This window comes from Mustela putorius, unplaced genomic scaffold (assembly GCF_011764305.1).
Source record: "Mustela putorius furo isolate JIRA1106 unplaced genomic scaffold, ASM1176430v1.1 tig00003834_pilon_pilon_pilon, whole genome shotgun sequence".
Lineage (NCBI taxonomy): Eukaryota > Metazoa > Chordata > Mammalia > Carnivora > Mustelidae > Mustela > Mustela putorius.
The window spans coordinates 95,578,203-95,603,696 of NW_025421987.1; the positions used below are offsets into that span (position 1 = coordinate 95,578,203).

General features: G+C 56.3%; 1 protein-coding gene across 2 annotated transcripts; it reads left to right on the forward strand.

Moving 5' to 3' along the window:
- The first annotated feature begins 893 nt into the window (after positions 1 to 893).
- On the forward strand, positions 894 to 25,494 carry MELTF (melanotransferrin). 2 transcript variants are annotated; one of them, XM_004745324.3, is made up of 16 exons: positions 894 to 1,107; positions 2,873 to 3,027; positions 4,119 to 4,218; positions 6,385 to 6,567; positions 8,542 to 8,698; positions 9,360 to 9,427; positions 13,107 to 13,294; positions 13,974 to 14,154; positions 14,880 to 15,031; positions 17,363 to 17,459; positions 18,397 to 18,591; positions 19,563 to 19,719; positions 19,812 to 19,879; positions 21,514 to 21,701; positions 22,892 to 23,084; positions 23,606 to 25,494. In XM_004745324.3, the coding sequence occupies exons 1-16, from the start codon at positions 1,059 to 1,061 to the stop codon at positions 23,698 to 23,700; spliced, it is 2,226 nt and encodes a 741-aa protein (XP_004745381.1). In that variant the 5' UTR covers positions 894 to 1,058; the 3' UTR covers positions 23,701 to 25,494. The 2 variants fall into 2 exon arrangements, with proteins under 2 accessions (XP_004745381.1, XP_004745380.1); XM_004745323.3 differs by having other exon boundaries at positions 895 to 1,107; positions 22,892 to 23,090.

Genomic DNA, 25,494 nt, shown 5'->3' on the forward strand with positions numbered 1-25,494 from the left:
TTCTCGGACTGTGCTGTGCATGAGAAGCAGAAGCATATATTGCTGGCCCGACCCCCAGAGCTTTGATTCAGCAGATCAGAGGTGGGCCTGAGAATGTGCATATCTAACACGTTCCTGGGGGGGGGTGCCCATGCTGTGGGGTCTAGGGCACACTTTGAGCCCCCGAGGCCTAGAAAAATAGACAACTCAGCTTTTCCTCCCTCATCTTCATTCTCTTTCTCCTTTCATGGCCCTCTCTGTCCTTTTCTGCTTCCTCCTCCCCCCCCCCCTTTTTTTTTGGTCTTCTTCCCATCTTTCAAACATGACGGGATGAGCCAAGCTGCCAGGGCTGCGGGTTCTAGTTCCAGCTCTGTCACTTACTAAATGTGTGACCGCAGGGTGAAGTCACTTCCCTAGCGTAGGCCCAAGGAGAGACAGCCCCCCCCCAACCCGCCACCCTGCCAACCCCTCCCCAGAACACATCTACCCGGGCTCATCCCTGTATCACCAGACACTGTGCGATATGTACTTGCGGAGAGGCTGGTGAATGGATGTGCTGGTCTTTCAGCTTGCAGTTCAGACTCTGGGAATCGACTTCTTCCTTCCAAATCTGAGCTTCTCCTTCTTCAGTTGCACATGATATTAAGGATCCTTCTAGAACAAGGAGAGGGGCGGATGGTTGAGGGGAGAGCACTCTAGAACAGCCTGTGAACTGGAGTAATCAGACCCCCAGACAACAGGCACCTGACATTCTGGGACAGAGGAACACCGGGGACCCCGAGTGTCAGCGGCTAGACTCGGTCACTAAGGGCGGCCGAGGTTCCAGCAGGGGGCGCCAGAGAGAGAGAGAGAGCCAAGACCCGCATGGTCCTCCCAGGTGTCCGGCCTGGGGTGGGCGGATGTGCCCGAGGGGCGTGGACCCGGCCAAGGCACGCCCCGGCCGCGCTTAAGTAGGAACAGGCCAGGGCTAAAGAGGAGGGAGGGGGAGAGCCCCGGCTGCTGCGGACCCGGGCAGACCTAGACCTAGAGCTAGACCCCCCCGCGCGCAACCCGGCCCCACGCTAGCTCCCGACCGCGCCATGCGGGGCCGAAGCGTGGTCCTGTGGCTCTTCCTCGCTCTGCGCACAGGTGAGGTCCGGCCGCCTGGCCTTGGGAGCAGGAGGGGAAGTGTGTCCTGAATCCGTATCTCCCCGGAACGAGGGGAGGCGTAGAACGGTGCCAACCGCAGCTGAAGGCGGCCGAGGGAACTAACTCCGACCTCAGCTGCCTGGGACGTCTTGGAGGAAACGGCATTCACAGGGGCCTTGAAAAAGCGGGCCTTCTGACTGGCCAAGGAGAGAAGCAGTCGGGGGGTGGAGGGGGGAGAGCCTTAGAAGATCAGGAGGAGAGCTGGGAGGATGGACGCGTTTGATAGCCGTGGATGCTCCAGCAAGGTTTGGGGGCCAAGCCCCTTTGCTTCTCCCGAGCCCCCACGAGAGAAGATTCTAAGGGACTGGAAGGGAGGGGCGGAAGATGCAACCGGGAGCCAGCCCCAGGGCGCTCTGCAAGGTGCGAGGAGGAGGAAGGTGCTGCTGGGTCTTTCGTGTCTGCCCCGCCCCCTCCCAAGGCAGCCAGGACCAGCGCAGTGAGGGGTGAGGTTGGACCTCGGGGAGCTGCTGGCAGGGTCGCCGAACACTGGACGGCCTCACCGCTCTGATCTCAACGAATACACTGGACCCGCCACCGCGGTCGCAATTCTGCAGTTGCCCGCCCGGCCTACCAAGGGGCAGTCCTGGGTCTCTGGAGAGGGGGAGGCCATTTCACACTACAGGGTGCTGGGGGGAGTTGAGTCACAAAAGGTAGGCTGTGGAAGAACTTGCAGTCTTGACCCCTGGGGTGGGGTTGGGAAGGACAGGCTGCCACAAGAGGATGGCCTGGTCACTGGGGGCCCAGAACAGGACCCAGAGCTGGGCCACATGAGTGGTGGATGGAGGATCTTGGGTCTCCAAAGGCATCCACCCCAAGGAAATCCGGTGCCACTTTGCTGGGCCCTCAGGCTGGGAGCTCTCTTGGGACTCAGATCTGGTCAGATGCCAGGACCCAATAGGGTCCCACTGGGAGGAGGGACCTAAGCAAAAGGCCACTGAGGACCTGTGCCTCCTGGCTTTCTACATAGGTCTTTTTCAGCACAGAAGATGGATTTCCTTATCTGTGCTCTCAGATGACAAAGCAAGTTCAGAGAGGTCAAATAAGTTGCCCAAAGTCACCAGCTCCTTCTCCAGGAGCAGAAACTTGCGCTCAATCTGCTGATTTCCTCAGCTTCCCCTAGGCAGGGGTAGGGGAGCCTGAGGGTGGGTTTGTAATCACAGACGCTCTGGTAGGCCGCCAGGCAACTTGAGGCCCACTGCCACCACCTCCCATCTCAATTCCCAGTTGGTGAGGAGGGCTAAGGAACACTGAGTGAGAGACCCTACTGCCCTCTGGTTGGAGGACACAGAGGCCCAGAGGGGCCAGAACAGGGGCAGGAACTTGACTGGTCACGGAACCAAACAGGACTCCTCATCCTCTTTCCACCCAGCAGGCTGCTCTCCAGGCCAGTGAGCAGGCTTATGACTAGCTGATGCTACCCTAGGAGATGCACCCCCCCACCCCTGCCTTGGCCTCTGTAAAGTTCCAGGTCCTGAGCCACCCCATCTGCCCCAAGTGCGGGGGTGCATGTCCCTACACGCACAGACCTCTGTGGTCTGTGACACCTCTTTGTTCCTCAGATCTCCCAGTGGGAGGGCAGGGCTATTGCGTGGGACTGGCATGCTCAGGGGGTCACACAGCTTCTGGGGGGTCGGGGGCAGGGGCTGGGGATGCTCTCTGTGGACGGGGCACTGGGCCTCTGGGCCTCACTGGTCCGTGCCCCCAGTGCTCAGTGGGATGGAAGTGCGGTGGTGCACCACCTCAGACCCGGAGCAGCAGAAATGCAGTGACATGAGCAAAGCCTTCCAAGAGGCCGGGATCCAGCCACCCGTCGTATGTACCCAGGGCACCTCAGTGGACCACTGCATCCAGCTCATTGCGGTGAGTTCCAGCCCCTCACTCCACCAGACAGGAGGTCTCTGACTCAGAAGGGAGCGCACAACAGCATCATTCACAGAGAAAGGTGCTGACTTCCCCTGCCAGGGCCAGGCTGAGGCTCTCTGGAGTTCCCCAGGCAACAAGGGCCGGCTTGTATCCTGCCAGTGCCCAGCCCCTGGGAGGCCACAGGGAGGAGGGCACTGGCTCAGATGGGCCCCTGCAGGGAAAGGTATCGAAGAGGCAGAGTTTCCCTTCCACCAGGCCCCTGCTAGAGTGGGGACACTACCCACCCCACCAGGGGGAGCCCGGAAAAAAGACCTCTCCGGGGGCGGTTTTCCAGAATCAGGCTTGTGCAGTTTCTCAGGAAGGAGAAATGCCCCCCCGCCCCCGCCTGGCCTGGGTGAGTGAAGGGGGGTTGCAAAGAAGTGCTAGGCTGCAGATATGCTCAGCCAGCCCTGATGCTACTCAGAACTCGGACTTCGGTGGCAAAACGGGGTGTGGACAGAAGCCTGGGTTTTCACTTCAGCTCGGCCCTTGATTTCTCCCCAGACCTCATCCAAGTCACACACGGGCTGTGGGCTTAGGTAGGCTCCATGGTGAGGAACTAGAATTTTACCATGCACCTCAGGACACCAAGAGCATACTGCCATTGTGTCTGAAATGAAAAGGGAAAAAATAAAGAGGGCATTTATGGGACTCCGTCTGCATCCTGGAAAACCTGAGAAACGGGTTAACAGTGGAGTCAGCGCTGAGAAACAGGCAAACGAGGGAGATTTTTACTCTGTGCCATTTTGTTTGGCCTTATTTTTCTTTTAACTATGGAAAGCCATTAGAAGCCATCATTTTTAAATGACATAATTAAGGCAAGCCCTCAGCCCAGGAGAGCTGTCACCTAGGACCTGGTAAAGGGTAAGCCTTCTAGGCCCTGGTGGTACGAGGCCAAGCCAGGGCAGGGTTCCTGGGCCGGACAGACAGGACCAGTGTGGACCTCTGTGGCTTTTCAAGGGGCCCTGGGCAGACTAATGGATGCCCCTGAGCTCCTGGCTGAACGGGCCAGGGTGGCCAGCCTGCACTAACCCGCATGTTCCCAGCAGGCCCGGGAGGCTGACGCCATCACCTTGGATGGAGGAGCCATTTATGAGGCAGGGAAGGAGCACGGCCTGAAGCCTGTGGTGGGCGAAGTATATGATCAAGGTCAGAGGGCGGGCGGAGGGGTGGGGGGTTGGGCTGGCGGGGAGGAGAAGAGGCTGTCTCTCTGCGGTGTGTCCTTGTTGCACCTGGCCTAACCGACAGCCCTCAAGTTGGTCAGGAGCCCTGTCCCCAGAACAGTCCTGGGATCCAGGCCAGACAAACCTACAGACACCCCCGCTGCTAAGTCTCTCTTAACACCCCCCTCAGAGCAGGGTTGCCAGAGACACTGGGCTGACCAGAGTCCATTCTTCCCTGTGGGGAGCCCATCACCCCTGTAACTTGCACCCACAAGCTCTCACTGAGGGGCTGCCCCATGTCTTGCCAAAGTTGGGCCGAAGTTCAGCGGCCCTGTCAGAAGCAACGTGGAGGAGGAATAGGGCTGAGGAGTTGATTAGGACCTGAGAGCCCAACAAAGGAAGAACGCATCCCAGTTCTGCCCATTCCTGTGAGCCTCTGAGACTTTGAACAGCCTTCCTTCCCTGACTGGAAAATGGGGACAGTGACACTTTCCTGTCACACAGACCAGATGAGTCAGCATGGGCACACCTGACCTGTGGTGTGTGCTTAGAAATAGGAGTTCTTTCCCCCAGTCCCTGCACCTTTGGAGCTCCGTCCCCCACCTCTGTTGTCCAGAAGACTAGCCCCTGTCACAGCCCAGCTTGCTGTCACCCCTGAGAGCTCCCCTGAAAGGGCTTCTCTTTCCTGCTTTCCCGGAGCTCTGACTCAACACTGTTAAGATCCTGTTCTCCCGGATTTTTTGTTTCTGTCCCACTGCAGTGAGTCCCTTGAGGAAGGGCCTGGTGCTCCTCTCTGTAAAGCTGCTGGTACCTGGTACCCGGCACAGGGCCTCACTGGGCTGCTTGGTGAACTGATGACCATCAGATGACACAGGACACAGTCTACCCAGCCAGCCTTTCCACTCAGAAGCCAGGAACTGCCCTGCCTCAATGGCCCTCTTTAATTCACACTTTGAGCCCCTGCTGCTTACCAGTCATGAGCACAGAGTCACAAGCAAAAGAGCCAGTTCCTGCCCGCAGAGAGCAGGAGTCCAGTAGCGAATAAATAAACACAAAGAAGCGTAGTTACCGTGTGGGAGGTGCTGTGGAGGAAGTCAAGGCCCCAGGAGAAAGGGAAGGAATGTGGGGGAACCTACTGAAACAGAGCAGACAGGAAGGCACCTCACTTCTCTGAGGTGACCTTGCAGCTGAACCCTGAGGGTCCTAGGCAGGACAGAATTTGGTATGTTCAAGGAATCAGAGAGAGGGCATGGTGGGTCCATCAGAGGAAAGGGACAGGCCAGGCTCCCTAGGTTGGCAGGACGTTAGCTCAGCTGTGCAAGAAATAGCACTGGCTTTGTTTTCTAGAAGTCCACTCATTCTGACTGTGGCCATCCCACCACTACAGGGTAGTGGGGGGGCGGGGAGACTGGGGGGAGGGAGGATGTGATGCCTCTGGTCATCAGTCCCCGTGGATGAGTCATCCCTGTCCTGCCTGAATGGCCTGTTGTGGGCCACATTTGACCAGGGGAATCTTTTGCAGGGCTGCCCACTCACATACATCCCATTCACGGTTCTGAGTGATTTGGAATATTGATAGTTTCATCTATTCTCTCTCCCCCTCTCCCTCCCCTTTCCCCCTCCCTTCTCCTCTCTACATTCTCAGCACCTAATGAGGTGAAGGTCCTGCCTGTCCCACATGCTCCTCCCACCACTCTGCCCCCATAACCACGATAGCACCCCCTCCCTCCCTCTGCGTTCCTCCAGGGGGCCTGGACTTGGGAGAACACAAGACTTGAGGCTGCTTCTGCTTTCTGTGTGGCTACAGAGCCCCACTGACAGATGGAGACTTAGCCAAATGCCCGCTGACGGCAAGGAAAGGAGAGGAGTGAGCCTCTGGGAATGGTGTCCTGCCACGTCAGACAGGAGGGGGCTGGGGCTCATGCTGAAACGTGGATTGTACCCACTTGCGCTCCCAGCAGCCGGGAAGCCCATGTACACATGCTTGTGTACATCTCTGCACACTTGGACGCATGTGCACACATGCCCAGGCAGCTGTGCACACACATGTCCATGCATACACACCAGTCTCCCACAGCCTTCCCACCTGCGTTCAGCCCCTCTCGTGGCTTCTCTCCTGCCACCCTCACTCTTCTCCTGTCCCTCCTTCTAGAGGTCGGTACCTCCTATTACGCTGTCGCTGTGGTCAAGAGGGGCTCCCACGTGACCATCAACACCTTGAGAGGTGTGAAGTCTTGTCACACGGGCATCAACAGGACGGTGGGCTGGAACGTGCCAGTGGGCTACCTGGTGGAGAGCGGCCGCCTGTCTGTCATGGGTTGTGACGTGCTCAAGGGTAAGGGCTTTGGGCCCGGCAGGGGCTTCCCCTGCAGGGGCACTGGGTCTCCTTCCTGGCCACTGCCCTGACTTCTCTTGATGGGTGACCTCCCTTGGGCTCCCATAATTAAGGAGCAGCACCATCGCTCCTCCTCCAGGGCCTCCCCGACCCCCGGGTGGTGGTGTCACCCCTTCTTCATTAGTGCTGGCCAGCCTGGGGCAGTCACAATAAAGCTCTGGTGGAGCAGCTCTTGGGGGTAGTTGATACATGACCCTCGCTTGCTCCTCCCAGGACCCTAGGACACAGCCAAGCACAGGCCCACCCACAGCTGGGAGGGGGTGATGCCCAGGGAGCAGCTCTCACCTGCTGCAGACCTGTGCAGGTCCCCTTTTCCAGAAACACGTCCTCAGACAGATGAGAAACTTTTTTCAGGACCCCAAACAAGCTGCCAGCTTGCACCCAGAAAGCTCACAACTGGGGAGAGAACTACAGCTCCCCAGTTGATTAACTTACAGTGAGAAGAGGGGTGTCCTGCCACTAGAACGTTCTCCAGTGAGAGTTGAGAGGGATCCGAGAGGGGTTGTCAAGAATAACACACGCTGGGTGAGTGAGCTGAAGCCCCATGTGCCTGGCTGGAGTCCCCAGCCGTCAGCCCAGGGGCCAGGGCTCATCTCCTGCTTGTCCTGCTTTGGGCTTCTCCTGGCCACCCCACTCTGACAGTCTGTCCACAGGGTGTTCCAGACCATGATGTGGCCACTGACCTCTGACAGCCACATTTGTGAACTGCCCTCTGAGGGGTCATACACCCCCAACAGTTCGTCCACGAGTGCTGCCTCCTGGTTTGTCCCCTCCGTGACCAGTAATTCAGGGGCTGGGAGTTGGTGGGAGAGTCGCGGGAGAGCCCAGACTTTGCTGTCAGAGAGTAGTACATGTCGGCCCTTCCCAGCATAGCCGCCTTCAAGTACGGGACTCTGCCCTGTTGAACTTCAGTGCCCCATCTGTCAAACAGGTCAATGCAGAGTCCCAGGCTGTGGCGCTGCCAGGGCTGCAAGAGCTCAGAGGACATTTCCATGTGATGTGTGTCCCCAAGTACATCCTCGCTGCATGGAGCTGCTCTTATAAATGAGCTCGACTTCATGCCCCTTGGGGGCACCTTGCTGTTGGTTGTGGGCACATGCACGCACCTGCACACAAAACTGCGGTGTGCGCACACATGCACGAGCCCGTGCAGCACGCGCCTGTGCGTGGACACATCATACACTGCCCCCAGCAGCTTCAGCTACCATGTCAACCAGCACGACCCGTGGGAGCATGGAGGCCCGGTCCTCTCAGACAGTGGCCGGGGATGGGTGGTCTGGCAGCCAGTTGGCGCATGTATTGAATTTCCACTCCCCTGGGATGATGCCAAAAGAAAACCAGGAAAGGCAGCCCACTGGGGCAGAGCTGGATCTAGCAGGCTGGTGCACCAGAGTCCTCACCTTATGTGACACTGAGGAGACCCCGCGTACAGGACGAATGGTTGTGCACAGGGTGGACGCTGGATCACAGCGCTGGCAAGGGCCCCAGGACTATGCAGATCTGACCACTTCCCCATTGAGGCCTTCCTGCCCATACCCCTCCACCTGTTTTGAAAAGCTTTGTCTATGAAATTGTAGGCATTACGTCATAATTTCTTTTCTCCCCCACTTTCATCGATTACGTATAACTGACTAGAAGCGAAACCTGCAGTGGGAGCAGTATGTATGCAAGAGTTGTTGTATGTAGTGGTTTGGAGATAACTTTTTACTTTCTCCAACGCCCCTTGCTGCTTTTGTGGCCCCAGTTTGGGAATCACTGGCCTGTCCCATTCCCCCCGTTTTTTGCTCAGACTGAAGCTCGGAAGGGCCGGCACATCCCTGGGGGCCCAGCCCCACTGCAGCCTGAGGAGGGTGAGCCGTCCTGGGGGGCTGGTGGGTGGCTGACGGGCCTCCCTCTCCCTCCTCCTCCCCACAGCTGTCAGTGACTATTTTGGGGGTAGCTGTGTGCCCGGGGCAGGAGAAACGAGCTACTCGGAGTCCCTCTGTCGCCTGTGCCGGGGCAACGCTGCTGGGGAGGGGGTGTGTGACAAGAGCCACCTGGAGAGATACTACGACTACAGCGGGGCCTTCCGGTGAGAGGGCGTGGGGGGGGGGTGAGGAGCAGAGTGGGGGCCCCGGAGGCCACGGGAGGGTGGAAAACAGCAAGGCACTGCGAGGGCCCCAGGGGAGTGGCCCGTTGGCTCCATCTCCTCAAAGGGCCCTTTATATAGTTCATGTGCCTCCTTAGTTTAAAAACGTCCAACTGGAATACGCCAGGCTGGGTTTGCTCACAAAGTCAACATGTTTGGTATTTTTAGAGATGAGGACTTAGAAGAAAATGGCAAAAACAGCCTTTTGCCACTTTCAGGTCCCCATTCTGGTGCCTCGGACCAGCAGGGAGGGTGGGAAGCATGGAAAAATGTGGCAGGGACCCTGATGTCTTGGTCGTTGGGGCTGGCCTCAGCTCTGCACCTGATTAGAGCTGGTACTTTGGGTAAGCCGTCCATGGGGCCAGAAGGAGTCCCCAGCAGCTGTGGGACAGCTGCCTCTGTCCACAGATGAGGGTCCATGTTCAGCAGAGCTTGGAATGGAAGATTGCAGAGCCCCTCTAAGCATCTTGGCTTCAGTATTTCCACCTAGAGAGCTGGCTGGGGCCCCAAATGGGCCCACCAGACAGACCCCTCCATTCCAGAACATGCCTCCCAGAGGGCAGAGGAGCTCAGCCCCGCCCAGGCTCACAGTTTCTTCCCACAGGTGCCTGGCAGAAGGGGCTGGGGATGTGGCCTTCGTGAAACACAGCACGGTGCTGGAGAACACGGATGGTGAGTGGGAGGGGTCAGCCCCAGGGAGCAGCATCTCGGGCCTTGTAGTTGTCCCTGGAAGGAAGAGGTGGGTGTTCTGAGCGGAGTTCAAATGGCTCCGTGGGGCGAGGGGGGCTGGTAGACACGGCTGCCCTGCTCTGGTTTGTGTCTGGCATTGGCTTCCACTTTAAGACTGGGTCCTAGTTGTGCAAGTCTCTGTATGAATCCTTATCTACCCTTCCTCCCCCTGTTATCTGGAGAAGCCGTCCATTTCTAATCCGTAAGAAGATCATGGTAAATGGGGTTAGTGTTCTATGTAGATCCATTTATCGTCATTTAGTTTTTTTTTTTAATTTTGCAATAATTGAGCTTTAGAAAAGTTGCAAGAATAATTCAGAGAATTCCCATTTTTTCCAAAGATTGATTGATTTTAGAGAGAGTAGGGGAGGGGCAGAGGGAGAGGGAGAGAATCTCAAGCAGACTCCCCACTAAGCCCAGAGCCTGCGCTCGATCCTGAGATTGTGACCTGAGCCAAAATAAGAGACAGATGCTAACCCAGCTGAGCCACCCAGGCATCCTCCCACCCATGTTTATTTTTTTTACCCAGATTCCAACTTGAAGCATTTGCCACGTTGGATTTATCATTCTTTCTATATTCATATGTATTCTTTCTCTGAGAATACATTTGCCTGCTCATGCCCTTTAATATTTTCGTGCGTATCTCTTAAAAACAAGGAGATGTGGACCTAGCCACAGCACAGTTACCAAATTCAGTAATTGTAACATTGACTCAATACCATTATCTAATCTATAGCACATAGTCCAGATTCACTACTGGTCCCAATTCTTTCCGTTGTAGCAATTTTTTTCAGGTCCAGGACCTAATCTGTGATCTCACACGGTAGTTAGTTGTAGGTCTTTTTAGTTTCCTGTAACTGCTCAGCAGTTACATTGGCATTGACATATTTGAAGAATCAGGCTGGTTACTTTATAGAACATGCCCCAATTTGGATTCGCATAAGAATCCTTTATTTAAGTTGAGATACAATTTTCATGCAACAAAATGCACCCTTTGAAGTACAGGCTATACAGTGGTATAACCACAGGTGCATAATTACCACTGCAGTCAAGATAGTGATTGTGACTAATCTTCCACCCTGTAAGTTCCTTGATGCGCCCTTCTGGCATTCACCAGTCACTTTTGTCTCTCTAGTTTTGCCTGTTCAATAATGTCTGATCATTGTCTTTTTTTTTTTTTATCATAACCTTTACCTTTAAAAGCAGAAGGTCTGTCATGTGGTCTGACATTCAAGAAGGCAAACAAGATAAACCAGATTTGAAAAAGAAGGAAGCACATAGGATTATGTCCAGGGCAAGATGATGGAGGAAATGGGCAGCCGGGACTTGGGCCTCAAGATCAAGCAGGGGAAAATGTCAAAGTTGGAGAAAGAATAGGGGTGTATGGGGTTAAAATTCGCTGTTTTTAACATTAATTAATTAATTTATTTATATTAAGGGGGGTGGTGGAGGCAGAGGAAGAGGGAGAGAAAGAATCTCAAGCAGACTCCCACTGAGTACAGAACCCAGTGCAGCGCTAGATCTGTGCCCCTAAGACCATGACCTGAGCTGAAATCGAGAGTCAGATGCTTAACCAACTGAGCCACTCAGGTGCCCCTAAAATCAGCTTTTTTTAAATGTTGATGGTAGGGGTGCCTGGATGGCTTAGTTGGTTAAGCATTCAGCTCTTGATTTCAGTTCCAGTCATGATCTTGAGGGGCCTGGGATCAAGTCCTGCATTGGGCTCCTTGCTCCGAGAGAGAGAGCCTGCTTCTCCCTCTCCCACTGCTCCTTCCCCAGCTTGTGCGCATGCTCCCTCTTGATCTGACAGATAAAATCTTTTAAAATTTTAATTAATAGGATAAAATGTTGATAATTTAAGGAAGTCTAAGGAGATAATTTTTAAAATTTTATGCAAAAGATTGGTAAGAGCAAAAGTGGGAATTGACATTCCAACTGAAGAACAGGAGTGGCAGATTACAATACCTAAACGGTGCATTTGTGTCATGGGGGAAGGCCAGACCATCCCCAGAGCTCCATACAAAGGCTTTGCAGCAGATGAAAAGTAGAGAGCTGGGGAGGGAGGCGAGAATGACACAGAGTGATTGCTAAGAAGGCTTGAAACCATCACACAGACCTTAAACTTGACCTCTGTGGAGGCTTCCAAACTATAACTCTCAATTTTGGGGTTTGGGAGTGAAGAGTTTTCATGACCCCACAAATTATTTTTACCCTTTCTATTTCCTAGTAGAGGCTTATCCTCCTCATTTGAAAATTTTAAAAGTCTTAAAAATGTTGTTCTATAAGACCATCTGTTGAGTTACAGTTCTAAAATTAGACTTCTTAATATTCCTATTTGGTGTCCATAGTCACTCTTTCAAATAAATCTGGCTTTCTATTATAAATGAGTTTTACGGAAAATTTCCAAAAGGGTGGGAAAAATACTTTAAAACGACAAGTGAAAAAAAAAAGTAGGGTGCAAGGGGCTCCTGGCTGGCTCAGTTGGTGGAGTGTGCAACTCTTGGTCTGGGGTCATGAGTTCAAGCCTCACATTGTGTGTAGAGATTACTTAAATCATTCCTTTAAAAAAAAAAAAAAAAAACAGTAGTGGGGCCCCTGGGTGGCTCATTGAGTTGTGTGTTTGACTCATCATTTTGGCTCAGAAGATAATTTCATGGGTCATGAGATAGAGCCTTCTCTCAGGCTCCGTGCTCAGGGAGTCCACTTGGGATTCTCGCCCTCTGCCCTTCCCCCTTCTCTCTCTCTGTCTCTCAAATAAACCTTTTTAAAAAGTAGTAGGAGCAGCCGTGGGTGGCTCAGTGGGTTAAGCTTCTGCCTTCGGCTCAGATCATGATCTGAGGGTCCTGGGATCGAGCCCTACATCGGGCTCTCTGCTCAGCAGGGAGCCTGCCTCCCTTCCCCCATCTCTCTCTCTGCCTGTCTCTCTGCCTACTTGTGATCTCTGTCTGTCAAATAAATAAATAAATCTTTAAAAAAAAAAAAAGTGGGGGGGTAGCAGGATACAAGATTGCCTATCGGATAGTCCTTAACTGTGTTAGAAATGGTTAGAAAATGGAAAAAACGACTTGGAGTAAATATCCTGAAACACAAATAGAGTAATAACTGGATTAATGCATGGGCAAAGCTTTGGAGAAAACTACCCTTTTCTCTTGGGCTACCATTGGTCCATTCTGTCTGGCTCTGTTCCCGCAGTGGCCCCTGCCACCTGCTCAGAGTCTAATTGAGTGTCCAAGGGCAGCAGGGACCTCCTGGCAACATCCCCCCCCCCCAAGCTTCCCTGAGTCTCTTAGTCTTACCGTTAATGAACAGGCCTGCTTACACGTGCTGTATTACCATCACATACCTCTAAGCCACATAAGTCTAAGCCAATACAAGCTTTATAGAAACTGGTGAGGGTTTGGAAATGCAAGTCAATAATGACAGTCTCTTGAGATACCTGGCCTTGTGGAATGCAGTCCCCAAGCTCCTTGTCATTCCCAGCTCTGGTCTTCACCTCCTACAAGAGTTTGTTTTCACCGTGAGTCTGTGGCCCTCCCCATCCTTTCCTGGGCCTTTCTGAGGCCCTTCCCATAACTCCACCGAGGACAGAAGTTGGCTCACCACAGCCTTCCCATCTTCCCAGGGAAAACTCTTCCCTCCTGGGGCCAGGCACTGCTGTCCCGGGACTTTGAGCTGCTGTGCCGGGATGGCAGCCGAGCTGATGTCACCGAGTGGAGGCGATGTCACCTGGCCCGGGTACCTGCTCATGCCGTGGTGATCCGGGCGGATGCAGACGGGAGCCTCATGTTCCGGCTGCTCAATGAAGGCCAGGTGAGTTCAGGGCACCCCCCACCCTTGCACAGCTTTCCAGATGGTACCGAACCTCCCTGTCTCTTCCCAGGGTAGAAGCTCAGCTAGAGCCATCAATGGGCTGGCCAGCCAGGCCAAGAGGGGGCAGGACTCAGAGACCCACCCTGGGCCAGACCACAGCTAGGGAGGTCCCTGTAGTGTCCAGCTTTAGTGTGAAGGAGGGACCAAGGGTGTGAGCTGGCAGCCAGAGGCAGGAGCAAGGAGGGCTAGCCAGAGAGGCAGAGCGGCGACCCGGGCACCCTTCTAAGAGATCTGCTCGTGTTTGTGGCTCTTAGAAGTAAACCCAGAGTCTATGGGCCCATGAACAAAACGACAAAGCCAACAAATGTCAAAGGACACCATTGGTTAAATGTGAATAGTGTTAAGGTGATACTTATAAGCACAACAATCCCTGGGCACTCAAGCTCTAGGTACGTTTGCCCCCAACCTGTGCCACCATGGCCAGCCCCGTCCTACATCCTCAGTCCCATTCCAACCCTGGGCCCTCGGTGTGATAAGGCAGAGTGCACTGGGGGTGCGCAGAGGATGTGGGTGGGGGTGCCTGGCCAGAGGAGCCACAGGCTGATTTGAGAGGAAGGGGCATGCTGCCCTCCCCACTGGCCACACCTCCCCAGCCCCCTCTCCTCTCCCCGACACACAGCGTCTCTTCAACCATGAGAGCAGCAGCTTCCAGATGTTCAGCTCCAAGGCCTACGGTCAGAAGGACCTGCTCTTCAAAGACTCCACCTCCGAGCTGGTGCCCATCGCCACACAGACCTATGAGGCCTGGCTGGGCCGCGAGTACCTGCACGCCATGAAGGGCCTCCTCTGTGACCCCAACCGTAAGTCCACCTGTCCCCTGTCCCACAAGCTCCAGCCCAGTCTGACCACAGGCATGCAGTGCTTTCTGGAGAGGCAGCTGGGAAAGGACACTCACCGCAGAGGCTGTGCCCCTTGGCCTCCACCTCTCTTCCTCTAGGGGTTTGGAGAGGAAGCTTCTCCAGAGATGGTTGGCCTGCTGTATCCTGGATGCCCCATCAGCTCCAAGGGGTAGGATCCAGACCATCAGGCCGTGTCTTGGAAGCATCTCTCTGCCTATCCACACTGAAGTCATCAAATCCCAACATGCTCTCTCCTCAGTGCCTCACGCTGCCTCCTGCCCACCCCGCCTCCTGCCCACCCCATGGCCAAGGCCCTGGCTCGGGTGTTGTCTGTTGACTGGACCATTGTTAGTCTACTGTGGGCTTTCTGCCTTCTGCCCCCTATAGTCAGGGAGACAGCGTGCTACTCAGACACACGACAGCCATGATCTCCCCTCGGGCCTCCTCACAGCCTGGTGAAAGAGGCACAGCTATCCCCTTTCTGTGAGAGGAAACCGAATCAGAGGGTAAAATAACTTAATTATCATAGCTAATGAGGGAAAGAACCAGAGTTTCCCTTGGGCCTGACTACAAGCTCTCCCTACTTAGGTATAAGCCCCCATGACTCCACCCCACAGGCCACGCTCGGGGACAGCCTCTGAAGCGGGTGAGTGTGGTGGTGACCACAAGCTCACACACATACACAGGGCTGCCTCACTATCTGCGCTGGTGTGTGCTGTCCACTCCCGAGATCCAGAAGTGTGGAGACATGGCTGTGGCCTTCAGCCGGCAGAGGCTCAAGCCAGAGATCCAGTGTGTGTCGGCCGAGTCTCCCCAGCACTGCATGGAATGGATCCAGGTGGGGGCTGTGCCCAGGGCGCAGAGTGGGCTGGGGGGCCAGGCCATGGCTGTGCCCAGGACGGTCCTTCGCAGCCCTTGCCGTGCACCACCCGGTCTGAAGCATAGGCGGTCTTCTGTGCCAGCCTCAGAAAAGGGAGGAAGAAGGACTGGCAGGGACCAGCCACCCCACTTCAGGGGAGGAGAGTGGGGGAGGGGGACTGTCCCCTTTCAGGAACCCGGGAACCCTTCCTCGCTGAGTGGGGGAGCTGAGAGCAGAAGGAACATTTGGAGAGGGGCCCAGCGAGACATTGCTTGTCCTGTGGCCTTCAGTAGAGAGGCATGAAACGAAACACTACCGACCCTCACTAAGTACAGTGTGCCTGGTAGTTTCCATAGTACTCCATCCTAGGCCTTTTTTCTAAGCTTGTCATGGCCCATTACATGGTCTGTGGCACCTGCTGATTGGCTCTGCAGCCACAGGTAAGGGCCCTGCCCTGCTGTGCTTCTCTGACTGGAGACTGAGGCCAGAGCTTGGAGGGGGCTCCGGGCCCCTGCAGGCAAGGTGGCTACAGTGGTCACAGCAGCAGCCTGGTTCCTGGACTCCTCCCTTCTCATTCAATTTTTTAAAGATTTTATTTACTTATTTTTAGAGAGAAAGGGCAAACAAGCAGGAGGAGGGGCAGAGGGAGAGGGGGAATGTCTCAAGCAGACTCTGTGCTAAGCCCAACATGGGGCTCGATCTCAGGACCCTGCCATCATGACCTGAGCCAAAACCAAGAGTGGGACACTGAACAGACTGCACTACCCAGGAGCCCCCTGCCGCCTCCTGCCTCTTTTTTATGAGCGAGTATGTGGGGCCTGTGGGCTTACGATGAGGAGCCCTTCTCAGGGCAATCCCTGAGCACAGGCCAGACCATTGCCCCTTGGAAGTGTCCACACTGCCCCCCATTGACTTAGATACCAAGAAGAGAAGAGTGGACAGAAATAACAGGAGGCCAGGATCACGATAGAGGACGGCCTCACAAGCATGCGAGTGCCATGTGCTGTACACTGTGCCAAGACTTCCGTGGACCCCTTCCCTTAACCCTCCCAGCAGCACGGGGTGGGTGTGACCACTGCCGGGAACCTGAAGCTGGCAGAGGTTGGAGAAGCCACCTGCTCAGTCACCCAGCTCAGGGTGGGGAGCCCCTTGCCCCAGGGCCCCAAGGAGGCTGCCCTGACCCTGACCACAGGTAGTGCTGAGGGAGGGGTGCTCAGCTGGAATGGAGGAAGGGGAGAATGGAGGGGGAGGGCAGGCTGTCCTGTGGGGGAGGGGGAGGGCATGGGCTAGAAAACAGGGAGAGAGGCAGGAGGGGAGGGTTCAGCTCCCTATGGGCAAGAGCCTTCACTCTGTCTCAAACAGGGCCAAGGGAGTGTCCCTCAGAAAAGGAGCAGACTGGGTGGTTCCTTGAGAACCCCAGCAAGAGACTCAGAAATGCTTCATTCTCAGGCTCTCGGGGTGGTGTCCAGTGGATCTCTGACTCCCATGTGCTTCCCAGCCACAGTGGTCCACGGAAGAGGGCTGTCAGCCGGACTGGGGTGGGTCCACCCTGCCCCCACAGTGGCTTGGAGGCCTGGGTCGGGGGAAGAGAGGGCCCCCAGAGGTGGATGCTCTGGGCTCAGAAATTAAGGCCACTGCCTGTTACTCCAGCATCACAGCTTCATGCTTCTGGGCCCGAATGGCCTGGGGCGCCTTCTGGGAGGCAGGTGTCCCCTCTCTCCCCCTGTCCCACCCCTTTTTTTCCCTTGGGGTTTGTCGCACTACTGTGTCTCGCTTATTAACCCCTATTTAGAGCCAAGGGGCAACCTGTCCAGAGGCTTCAGAATGGGCAAGAAAGGGTGGACGGGGGAGACCAGGGGGCTTCAGGCAGGTGGAGAGGAGAGGGTCCTGGGCCCTTCCTGCTCCCTGGGGCAGAGCTTTAACCACGAAACTTCTGTCTCTTGAGGTCTGGCTCCTTCATGTACTCGCATCGGCATTTAGCAAATATGTACTGGCTTGTGTGGTGGGCCAGCCCTTGGCCAGGGGCGGGGGGATACAGCATGGCACCGCAGGCATCTGTGGGCTGCAGTCTCTGGGGAGGGCAGGGATCGTGCACAGTTCTGACAACAGGAACAGCAACCCCCCAAGAATGGAGTGCTAGTGCCAGCTACTTTCCCGTCTCTGGTCTTCCAAACCCCCTTCTGTCCCACACATCCCACAAGGAGGGGGAAGGGGGTCCCCAGGGGGGAGAGCCCGAGAGACCCAACCCTAGCACCTCTGTCAGGTCCCGACACTTCCCCTGCCCAGTCGCTCTTTCTTGTCCCCCTTCAGAATGGGCAAATCGATGCAGTGACCCTGAAGGGCGAAGACATCTACACAGCAGGAAAGAAACACGGCCTAGTCCCAGCGGCGGGGGAGCACTATGCCCGTGAGTATAGGGGCCCGGCCCCATTCACTGCTAGGAGGCAGCTGAGAGTTTTTCTGGATATCATCAGTCTCCCCCCACCCCCACCCCCGGGCCCTTTTCCCAAGCTCCCCTTCATGGTCTTTCTCTGGGATGGGTTGCTTTCTGTCACAGGCAAGCCCTCCTGCCTCAGGCCTCAGTTTCCCCATCGAATCATTAAAAGCCTGGCAGGTGTGGGCAACCTTTCTGTAAGAGGTCAGAGAGTAAACATGTTAAGATTTTGCAGGCCACAGGTTCATTGGTGGTTTTGGAGTTTTTTATTATTACTTTTTTTACAACCCTTTAAAAATACAAAAAGTGTTTCATATGGCTAAGCCAGGTCGTACAAAAACAGGTGGAGTGTTTGCCACCCCCTCAACGAGAGGGCCTCCTCTGCCTTTCCCGCCTACCCACTGGGGTCATAGAAGATGGCCCTGGGGCACCGCCCCCTTCCGGTGGCCTGCGCTGGGGCCTTGGTGCTCTCTCCTCCTAAGTGGTGACTTCAGGTCCTTTCACTTGGATGTAAAGAGTCTCTGGGCTTAGGAAAAATGCTTCAGTGGCCCTCAGCTGTGCCTCCACCTTTCTCCCAGGAGGTGCGAAAAACACCACCTGAGTGTAAAGAAAGAAAAATCCCTTCGGGTGAGGAATGATGGGGCATGTGTTGGGGGAGTCAGAACTCTGAAAAGTGGAGCCAAGGGCTGCTTCTCAGCCTTGGTTGCGGGGCAAGCAGGGATCCCACTGCTGGGTGTGCCCCTGGGGCTGGGACACTAAACGGGGAGAGGTGCATGGGGTCGACCATAGCTTGAGGCAGCAGGCACCCTAGGGAGTGGGTTGAAGGTCCCTGGGGACCGGCCCCAGGGTCTTGCCTGGCCAGGCCAGGAATGCACAGGTGAGAGGCCTCACTGGCATCCCCTCCCCACAGCGGAGGACAATAGCAACTCCTACTTCGTGGTGGCTGTGGTAAAGCGAAACAGCTCCTACGCCTTCACCCTGGACGAGCTCCGAGGAAAACGCTCCTGCCACTCTGCGTTCCACAGCCCCGCAGGCTGGGACATCCCCGTGGGCGCCCTGGTGCAGAGGGGCTTCATCCGGCCCAAGGACTGTGACGTCCTCACAGGTACTGCCCTCTGCAGGGATGCACATGTGCGAACTCCTTGGCGGGGGTAGGGTGGGGGTGTCTGAGGGTCCGGGAGCTGTCTCCCAGCAGGAGCTCACAGAGCAGCCCAGAGAGATTTTCTTTTCATCCTTGATGTGCCCCATTCTCTTGGGAAGGTTGGGAAATATTGTTGGCCACACTCGTAATCATCTGCGGGGGGTCTATTTGGTTCTATGTGGGGTGCCATGGTGCCCCTGCCACTTACCCAGAGGGGGACTGGCTCGAGCAGGCATGAGGAACAGGTGTGGCATGCCTGGGCTCTGGGCCTGGCTGGGTCACTGTCCAGTCATGGGGCTGTCCCCATATCCTGGCAGCCACTGGGTGTCTGGGGGACCTTTATGGAAAGTGGCCAGCCATCTGTGTAAGTGCTGAAGAAGACACATTTACCAAGCAGCTACCATATGCCATAACCAGCCCCCCCCCATGTGTTAAATCACATACAGTCATGGGGAAAGGAAGGCAGTAGGAAGCTGGCAAGATCCTGGGCTGACTATGCACACACCTCTGTCCCGTCTGGCACCTCAGGAAAAAACCACATTTTTTCTTAATCCACCTCCACAAGCATACACGGAGTGTTAGGGATGGCTGTTCCCACTCCTCTACAGCTGGGCAGTTGGCCTGACTGGAACAGAAGAGCTTATGAGGTAGTGAGTTCCCCATCCCTGAGAGAGTCCAAGGGAAGCCTGGGTGACTGCTAACCCAGAAGTGGTGCATGGGGTTCCGGTATCTGGACAGCCTCTGTAGTTCCCTGATCCCTGCAGTGCTCACAGGAGGAGATGCGCCCCTCTGAGCTGGGGTGGAGCTGATGGATGCCCTGGAAACACAAGGGCAGGCAGAGTGGGCAGACCTGGGGGCAGGGGAGGCCCTCCCATCCCTGCTGCCCTTCCCTCTGCTGGCCCCTCGACTCAGCCCTCCCCCGACCCCCGCCCCAGCTGTGAGCGAGTTCTTCAGTGCCAGCTGCGTGCCTGTGAACAACGCCAAGAATTACCCATCCCCACTGTGCGAGCTCTGTGTGGGGGATGAGCAGGGCCGAAACAAGTGCGTGGGCAACAGCCAGGAGAGGTACTACGGCTACAGCGGCGCCTTCAGGTACCACGGCCACCTGGGGGTAGGGGATGCCTAGGGCCATTGCAGAGGCCAGGCCTTCCTGCCAGCACTGGCCTTGGCCTCTCCCATGGCAGGTGCCTGGCTGAGAATGCAGGGGATGTCGCCTTTGTCAAGCACACGACTGTCTTCGAAAACACAAATGGTACGTGACTGGGCAGAGGTGAGGAGGCTGGGGCCAGAGCGGCGCTGGATCCTCCCAAGAGCTGTTCCCCATCTACAGCATGGTCCAGGCGGGGGGTCCTGCTAGGATTGGGGCAGAACAGCAGCTGGGGAAGACCGAGGCTAGAAGGCTCTGACCATGGGGGACCCCAGGGACTCCAAGGTCCTCTCAGAACAGATCTCAGTCCACATGTCCAGGTGTGTAGGACACATGACATTCTTGACCAATCTAGAAACCAAATCTCCATTCCACCAAAACGGCAGAAACTCCACCTCTGTCAATGGGGAGAGATTCCTTCCGGGGCACTGATGGAGCACCAAGGTGTGTGGTGGGAGTGGCGGGGTCCTCAGCCCACATCAGCATCCAGGCTTCTGTCCTGAGCGGGTCAGTTCCTCATGCAGGGAAATCACTGCAGCTGGTAGGCCATGCCAGGCTGGGCATGCGCCCATTCCCATCACATGGGTGGCTTTTTCTCTGCAGTCACCTTCCTGGGCCCCACCTGGGAAAAAGCACCCTCAAACTGTATGCCCCAGCCCCCCCCCCCGCCCGAGCCCACACCTGGGTCCTGTAAGGGTGTGGGGCCCTCTAAGCGTGCCTCACTCCCCTCCCTGCTCCTGTTCCACTTTGCCTTCAGCACCTGCTGGTCTTTCTCCGTACAGTACCTCCATGCAGGCTTTGAAACCCCAAATGCTGGAGGCTCAGTCTTTTCTCACTGAGAAATTCTTTCCAAAAACTCAGTGCAGAAAGGCATAATGTGGTCTGAAGGGGAGGAGGAGACTGGTGGAGAAGAAGCAAGACATGCAGGGAAAAAAACATCAGGATTTCAAAACTTGTATCCCACCCTGCCTGTGAAGGTCACCCAGGCTGGGAGGGCTCCCAGGCCCTGTTGCCACCACCCCTCACCCATGCCCAGCTCCCATTGAGGACACTTGGGATGATCCTTCAGGAGGAGGGAGCTGTGGGCTCCCACAGGAGCCAAGGAGCCCTGTTTGGCCGCAGCCCTCTGCAGTCCTGTGATAGGCTTGGGAGGGGCCCTTTCAAGAGGCCCCCACCTCCCAAGGCCACTCCTTGCCCTTTATTTTTATCTCTACTTGAGGGCCCGTGTGGAATTCTTCTGGAAATGGGAAGAGGGTGGATATTGAGTCAGTACCTGAAGACACAAAACTAATGTGATTCCCAAGAGCAGTGTTTCTCAGGAAGCCCTTGTGACCCCCTGCTTCAGCCTCAATAGGTTGCTGGTTTAAAACACAGTTTTGTGGGCCCCTACCCAAGTCATACCAGGCCTAAGACCTGGAACACCTAGATGGGGCTCTTTGCCTGGGACTGATTAAGAGTCTTAGTTTTTCCACCTGTGCAATGGTGGGTGGTCACACTCCCTTGCTGTTACTGTCTTGAGGCTAGAGCAGGTGCTTGTAAAATGCCAGCATCATTCTAGGTGCTCTACCCACAGTGGTTCTGACCAGTGTTAGCAGCCCCTCTGGGCTCGTGGGTCCTGGCAGTGGAGCAGAGCAGTTGGGGAATGGAGTTGGGAAGCTGGCCAGACATGGTCAAGGATTTGGGGATCCAGGAGGAGAGCAGCCTCTCGCTTCCTCTGTCCCTTTGCTCCTTCCCTTCAGGCCATAATTCTGAGCCCTGGGCTGCCCAGCTAAGGTCAGAGGACTATGAGCTGCTGTGTCCCAATGGGGCCCGGGCCGAGGTGTCCCAGTTTGCAGCCTGCAATCTGGCACAGATGCCATCCCACGCCGTCATGGTCCGGCCGGACACCAACATCTTCACTGTGTATGGACTGCTGGACAAGGCCCAGGTGAGCCAGGGCAGGGGCTTCATCACTGGGGGGTGGGTGATGAGTTGAGCTGGAGCACCCAGTGCGTCAGCGTACCCAGAGCAAACCAAGGAATGCTGCGGGAAAGTCCAGAGATTTTCACTTAATCAGGCCATTCCTTTACTATCGCTTCTGTGTCTTGCTTTATTAATGTTTCCTTCTCAGACGGACCTGCCCTGAGCAAGATTATGGGGGTGTGTGGTGCTAAGTCCGGTGGCTGCTTCTCAGCCCACATCTCCCTGACTCTTCAGCAGCACTGGCCACAGCTCCCACTTGCTGGAGGAACTTGTCCCCTTGGCTCCGGGGCCACACCCGCCTGGCTCTCCTCTCAGGATCGGTAGCCGCTCCTCATTTCCTGGCTTGTAACCACGGAGTGTCCCAGGGCTCCACTCCAGACCCTGCGCCTGAGCCTGCTCTCCTGTTGACATTCCCCAGCCCCATGTCGTTAACAGTCCTCTGTACGTGGACAGCTTCCAAACACAGCCTCCGGCCTGCCTTCATCCTACCCTTCCATCTTGAACAGCTGCCTGCTTGACATTTCTACTAGGATTTCTAACAGGCTCCTCGGCCCAAACAAGCCTGTAGCTGGCCTGCCCTGCTTCCCTCAGCCTCCCCAGCTGCTCTGAGTGGCACCTCCAGACTTCCCATTTCCTCAGGAGTCATCTTGAACGCCTGTCTTTCTCTCGCATTCTACATCTAGCCCCTCTGCGAATCCTGTTGGCTGGGCTTTCATATACATCTGGAAGGAACCCAGACAGTCTGACAACAGGGCCCTTCATTCCCAACCAGCCCCCACTTCCCACCTCCCCACCTCCCCTCCTCTCTCCCACCTCCCCTCTGATGTGATGTGGGGAAGAACCCCGTGGCAATGCACATTTTCCTGGAGAGAAGGCTGACCTGTCCTCAGAATCTCAAGCATCCATGAGTCCCCCGTCCCCCCAAAGATTGGTGGCCACTTTGAACCTTCTTTCTAGGGTAGCTGCTGTCATAGCTCTACTCAGATCCCCTTTGACGACAGCTCAGTGAGTGGTTGGGTTTATGTCAGGTCAATGTCAATGCCCTGAAGGTCCTCACTCTTTGGTTCCTGGTGTCAGAGCCATGAACAGCAAGCAGCCCCTGAGTAGTGGTGGGCAAGCCCAGATGAAAGGCGGGTCTGCCTGTGGTGCTTTCAGGACCTGTTTGGAGATGACCACAATAAGAATGGCTTCAAAATGTTTGACTCCTCCAACTATCATGGCCAAGACCTGCTTTTCAAGGATGCCACGATCCGGGCGGTGCCTGTTGGGGAGAAAACCACCTACCGGGACTGGCTGGGCCCGGCCTACGTGGAGGCTCTGGAAGGCATGCTGTCCCAGCAGTGCTCAGGTGCAGGTAGGGCCTGGCCTGGCGGTGGGTGGGCAGGTTACCCCTTTCCAGAGGAGGAGCAGGTGTTCCGCCACATGCCCTTCCCCTGCCCAGCATCCCTCCTAGCCTTGCACCGCCAGTCCTTGAGTGAATTCATGGATGCCCTGAGTGGCTCTAGGAGATCAAAGTGAGGTGGGCGTGGTGGGAGGGTGGTCTGAGCTGGAGGGCCCCCGACAGAGCGGAAGTAGTGCCTGTGTAGCCCAGAGGGGCCTGGATAAAGGAAAGGAAGGCTACAAGGAATGGTGCAGAGAGGACTGAGGCAGCCCCATACATAGCATGAGGTCTCATTTTGAAAGGAATGAATAAATAAAGAAAAATTGTAATAGGGCAGAAAAGGGGAGCCTGGGTGAGTTGAGGGCACAGAAACACCCCCTGGGTCACGATGCGAGAGCTAGTGCCAGCTGCCTGCAAATGCTGTTGCAGGTGCCAGCGCGCGCGCACGCGCGCGCGGAGGCCTTGACCGCGTGTGTTTGCTCCCGCAGCGGCCCCGGCCCCGACCCCTGGGCTGTCCCTGCTGCTGCCGGCGCTGCTGCTGCTGCTGGGCCTCCCGGCCGCCCTCCTACAGCCCGCCCTCTGAAGCAGCCCCGGGCAAGCCCGGCCCTCCCTCGGAATGGAAACCTACTCTGGAATGTCTATAAATAAGCTGTTCTCCCCGCTTCTGGGGCCGCGGGGGATGGGAGAGGAAGGGTGAGAAACCCTGGAGCGCCCCGGAGCTGCGATGCCGGCACCGGCACCGGGAGAAGCTGCTGTGATTGCTTCAAACCGGAATAAAAGCGAATGTGAAAGGAAGGGGCCCCCGCCTGCAGCCGAGTTGGATGCGAGCAGGACTCCCGCGTGAAGCGGCCCCCGCCTCCCCGGCACCACCTGGCCCGCGGCTACCTGAGGCGCCCGCTGGCCGGCCTCCCAGTCACGCCGCACCCACGGGCTGGCGGGCTCCCACCACCCCGCCTCGCCAGGCTGCGGATTGGAAAAGGCCAGTTACCAAGGAAACAGGCTGAGCCCGGCTTCCCACACGGCCCCCTCTGCCAGGCCGGCCCTGCCGCGCTGGGGGGGCTCCCACTCGCCCTGCGGGCAGTGCACAGGCCCCCGAGGACCTCCGTGAGCCCCGTTCTGTCTGGGCTCTAACGCCCGCCCACAGTCTCCCTCCTCAGGTCTCTGGGTCTGTCCCTGGAGGCATCCGCTGTATCAGGCTCCACCAGGCCTGCCCAGGAGGTGAAGCTGCTGGAACACAGACAGCCTTTGTCTTCAGTGGCTTGGCCTGGCCCAGACCACGGGACACCTGATGGGGCTGGGCTGGAGCACAGGGGCCCAGGAGCACAGAGTGAAATCCCTAAGGGCTCCTCGGACACAGGAAATGGCTCCTGCGACTTCCTCGTGTCCTCAGCTCCCCTGAGTTTCCATCTCAAGATGTGTGTCCCCTCCTCCTCCTCGCATGTGACACCCACGGCCGCCCCCGCCCCCCGACATGTAGCACAGTAGTGATCTCCAGACAAGTGCTCAGCCTTGAGGACTGCCGAGAGCTGCAGGCCAGGAACAGCAGGCGGCCCAGGCCTCCCGGGCCACCCAAGCCCTCTGAAGAGGCAGGTACGGGCTGTGCCAAGGCCCAGGTTAGGCGCCGGCAGGGAGCCCCACCACCTCAGGGGTGAGCAGGAGGTGGTCTCAGCCTGCTCTAGTTCAGGACACAGCAAGGGTCCCTCTGTCTCCTCTCCGAGCCTCAGAGGGTCTTCTCTACTCCATTTTTGCCATGGTTGTCAGGGGAGCCAGAAAAATTTCCAGAACTGCCAGCTCTTCCTCTGAATTTTGCTCCCTGAGGAAAGAAAAAAGAGGAGAAACGAGCAAGCCACCCTCTCAAGACTGGGAGCCGCGTGGGTCTGGAGCTATTTGCGGCTGGATCTGCGGGGGCCTTGGGGACGCCGATGACAGGCTGGTTCCTGGTGCTTCGCCCCCAGCCGTGGGGGTGGATCCTTTCCATCTCCCAGCTGCGAAGCCCCTGGCAGTATCCTGGCCACAGTCCTGCCATCCCAAGGTGCCCTAGTCACCGTGCTGGGGAAGCAGCCAGGGAGGACACCGCCAAGCCTTGTACCCTCTCCCCTGAGGGCACTGAGTGATTCTCCGACCTGATGATTGTTTGATTTTTTTTCTTTTTTTGTTTAAAGATTTGTGCAGTAAGCGTGTATTTGTTTGGCTATGCTGCACTGGGGTGACACCAGGAACTATAAGCCACGGAAAGTGTGACCTGTATGAACGCTAGGTGTCGTTGGGTTTTTAGAGGACAGCAGCATGGGGCCACCTTTGTGTCAGTGCTAAGAAAAGATATTGCTTTGTTTTTTTTTAATAAAGCAAAACAACGAGTACCTGTTGAAGCCTGGAA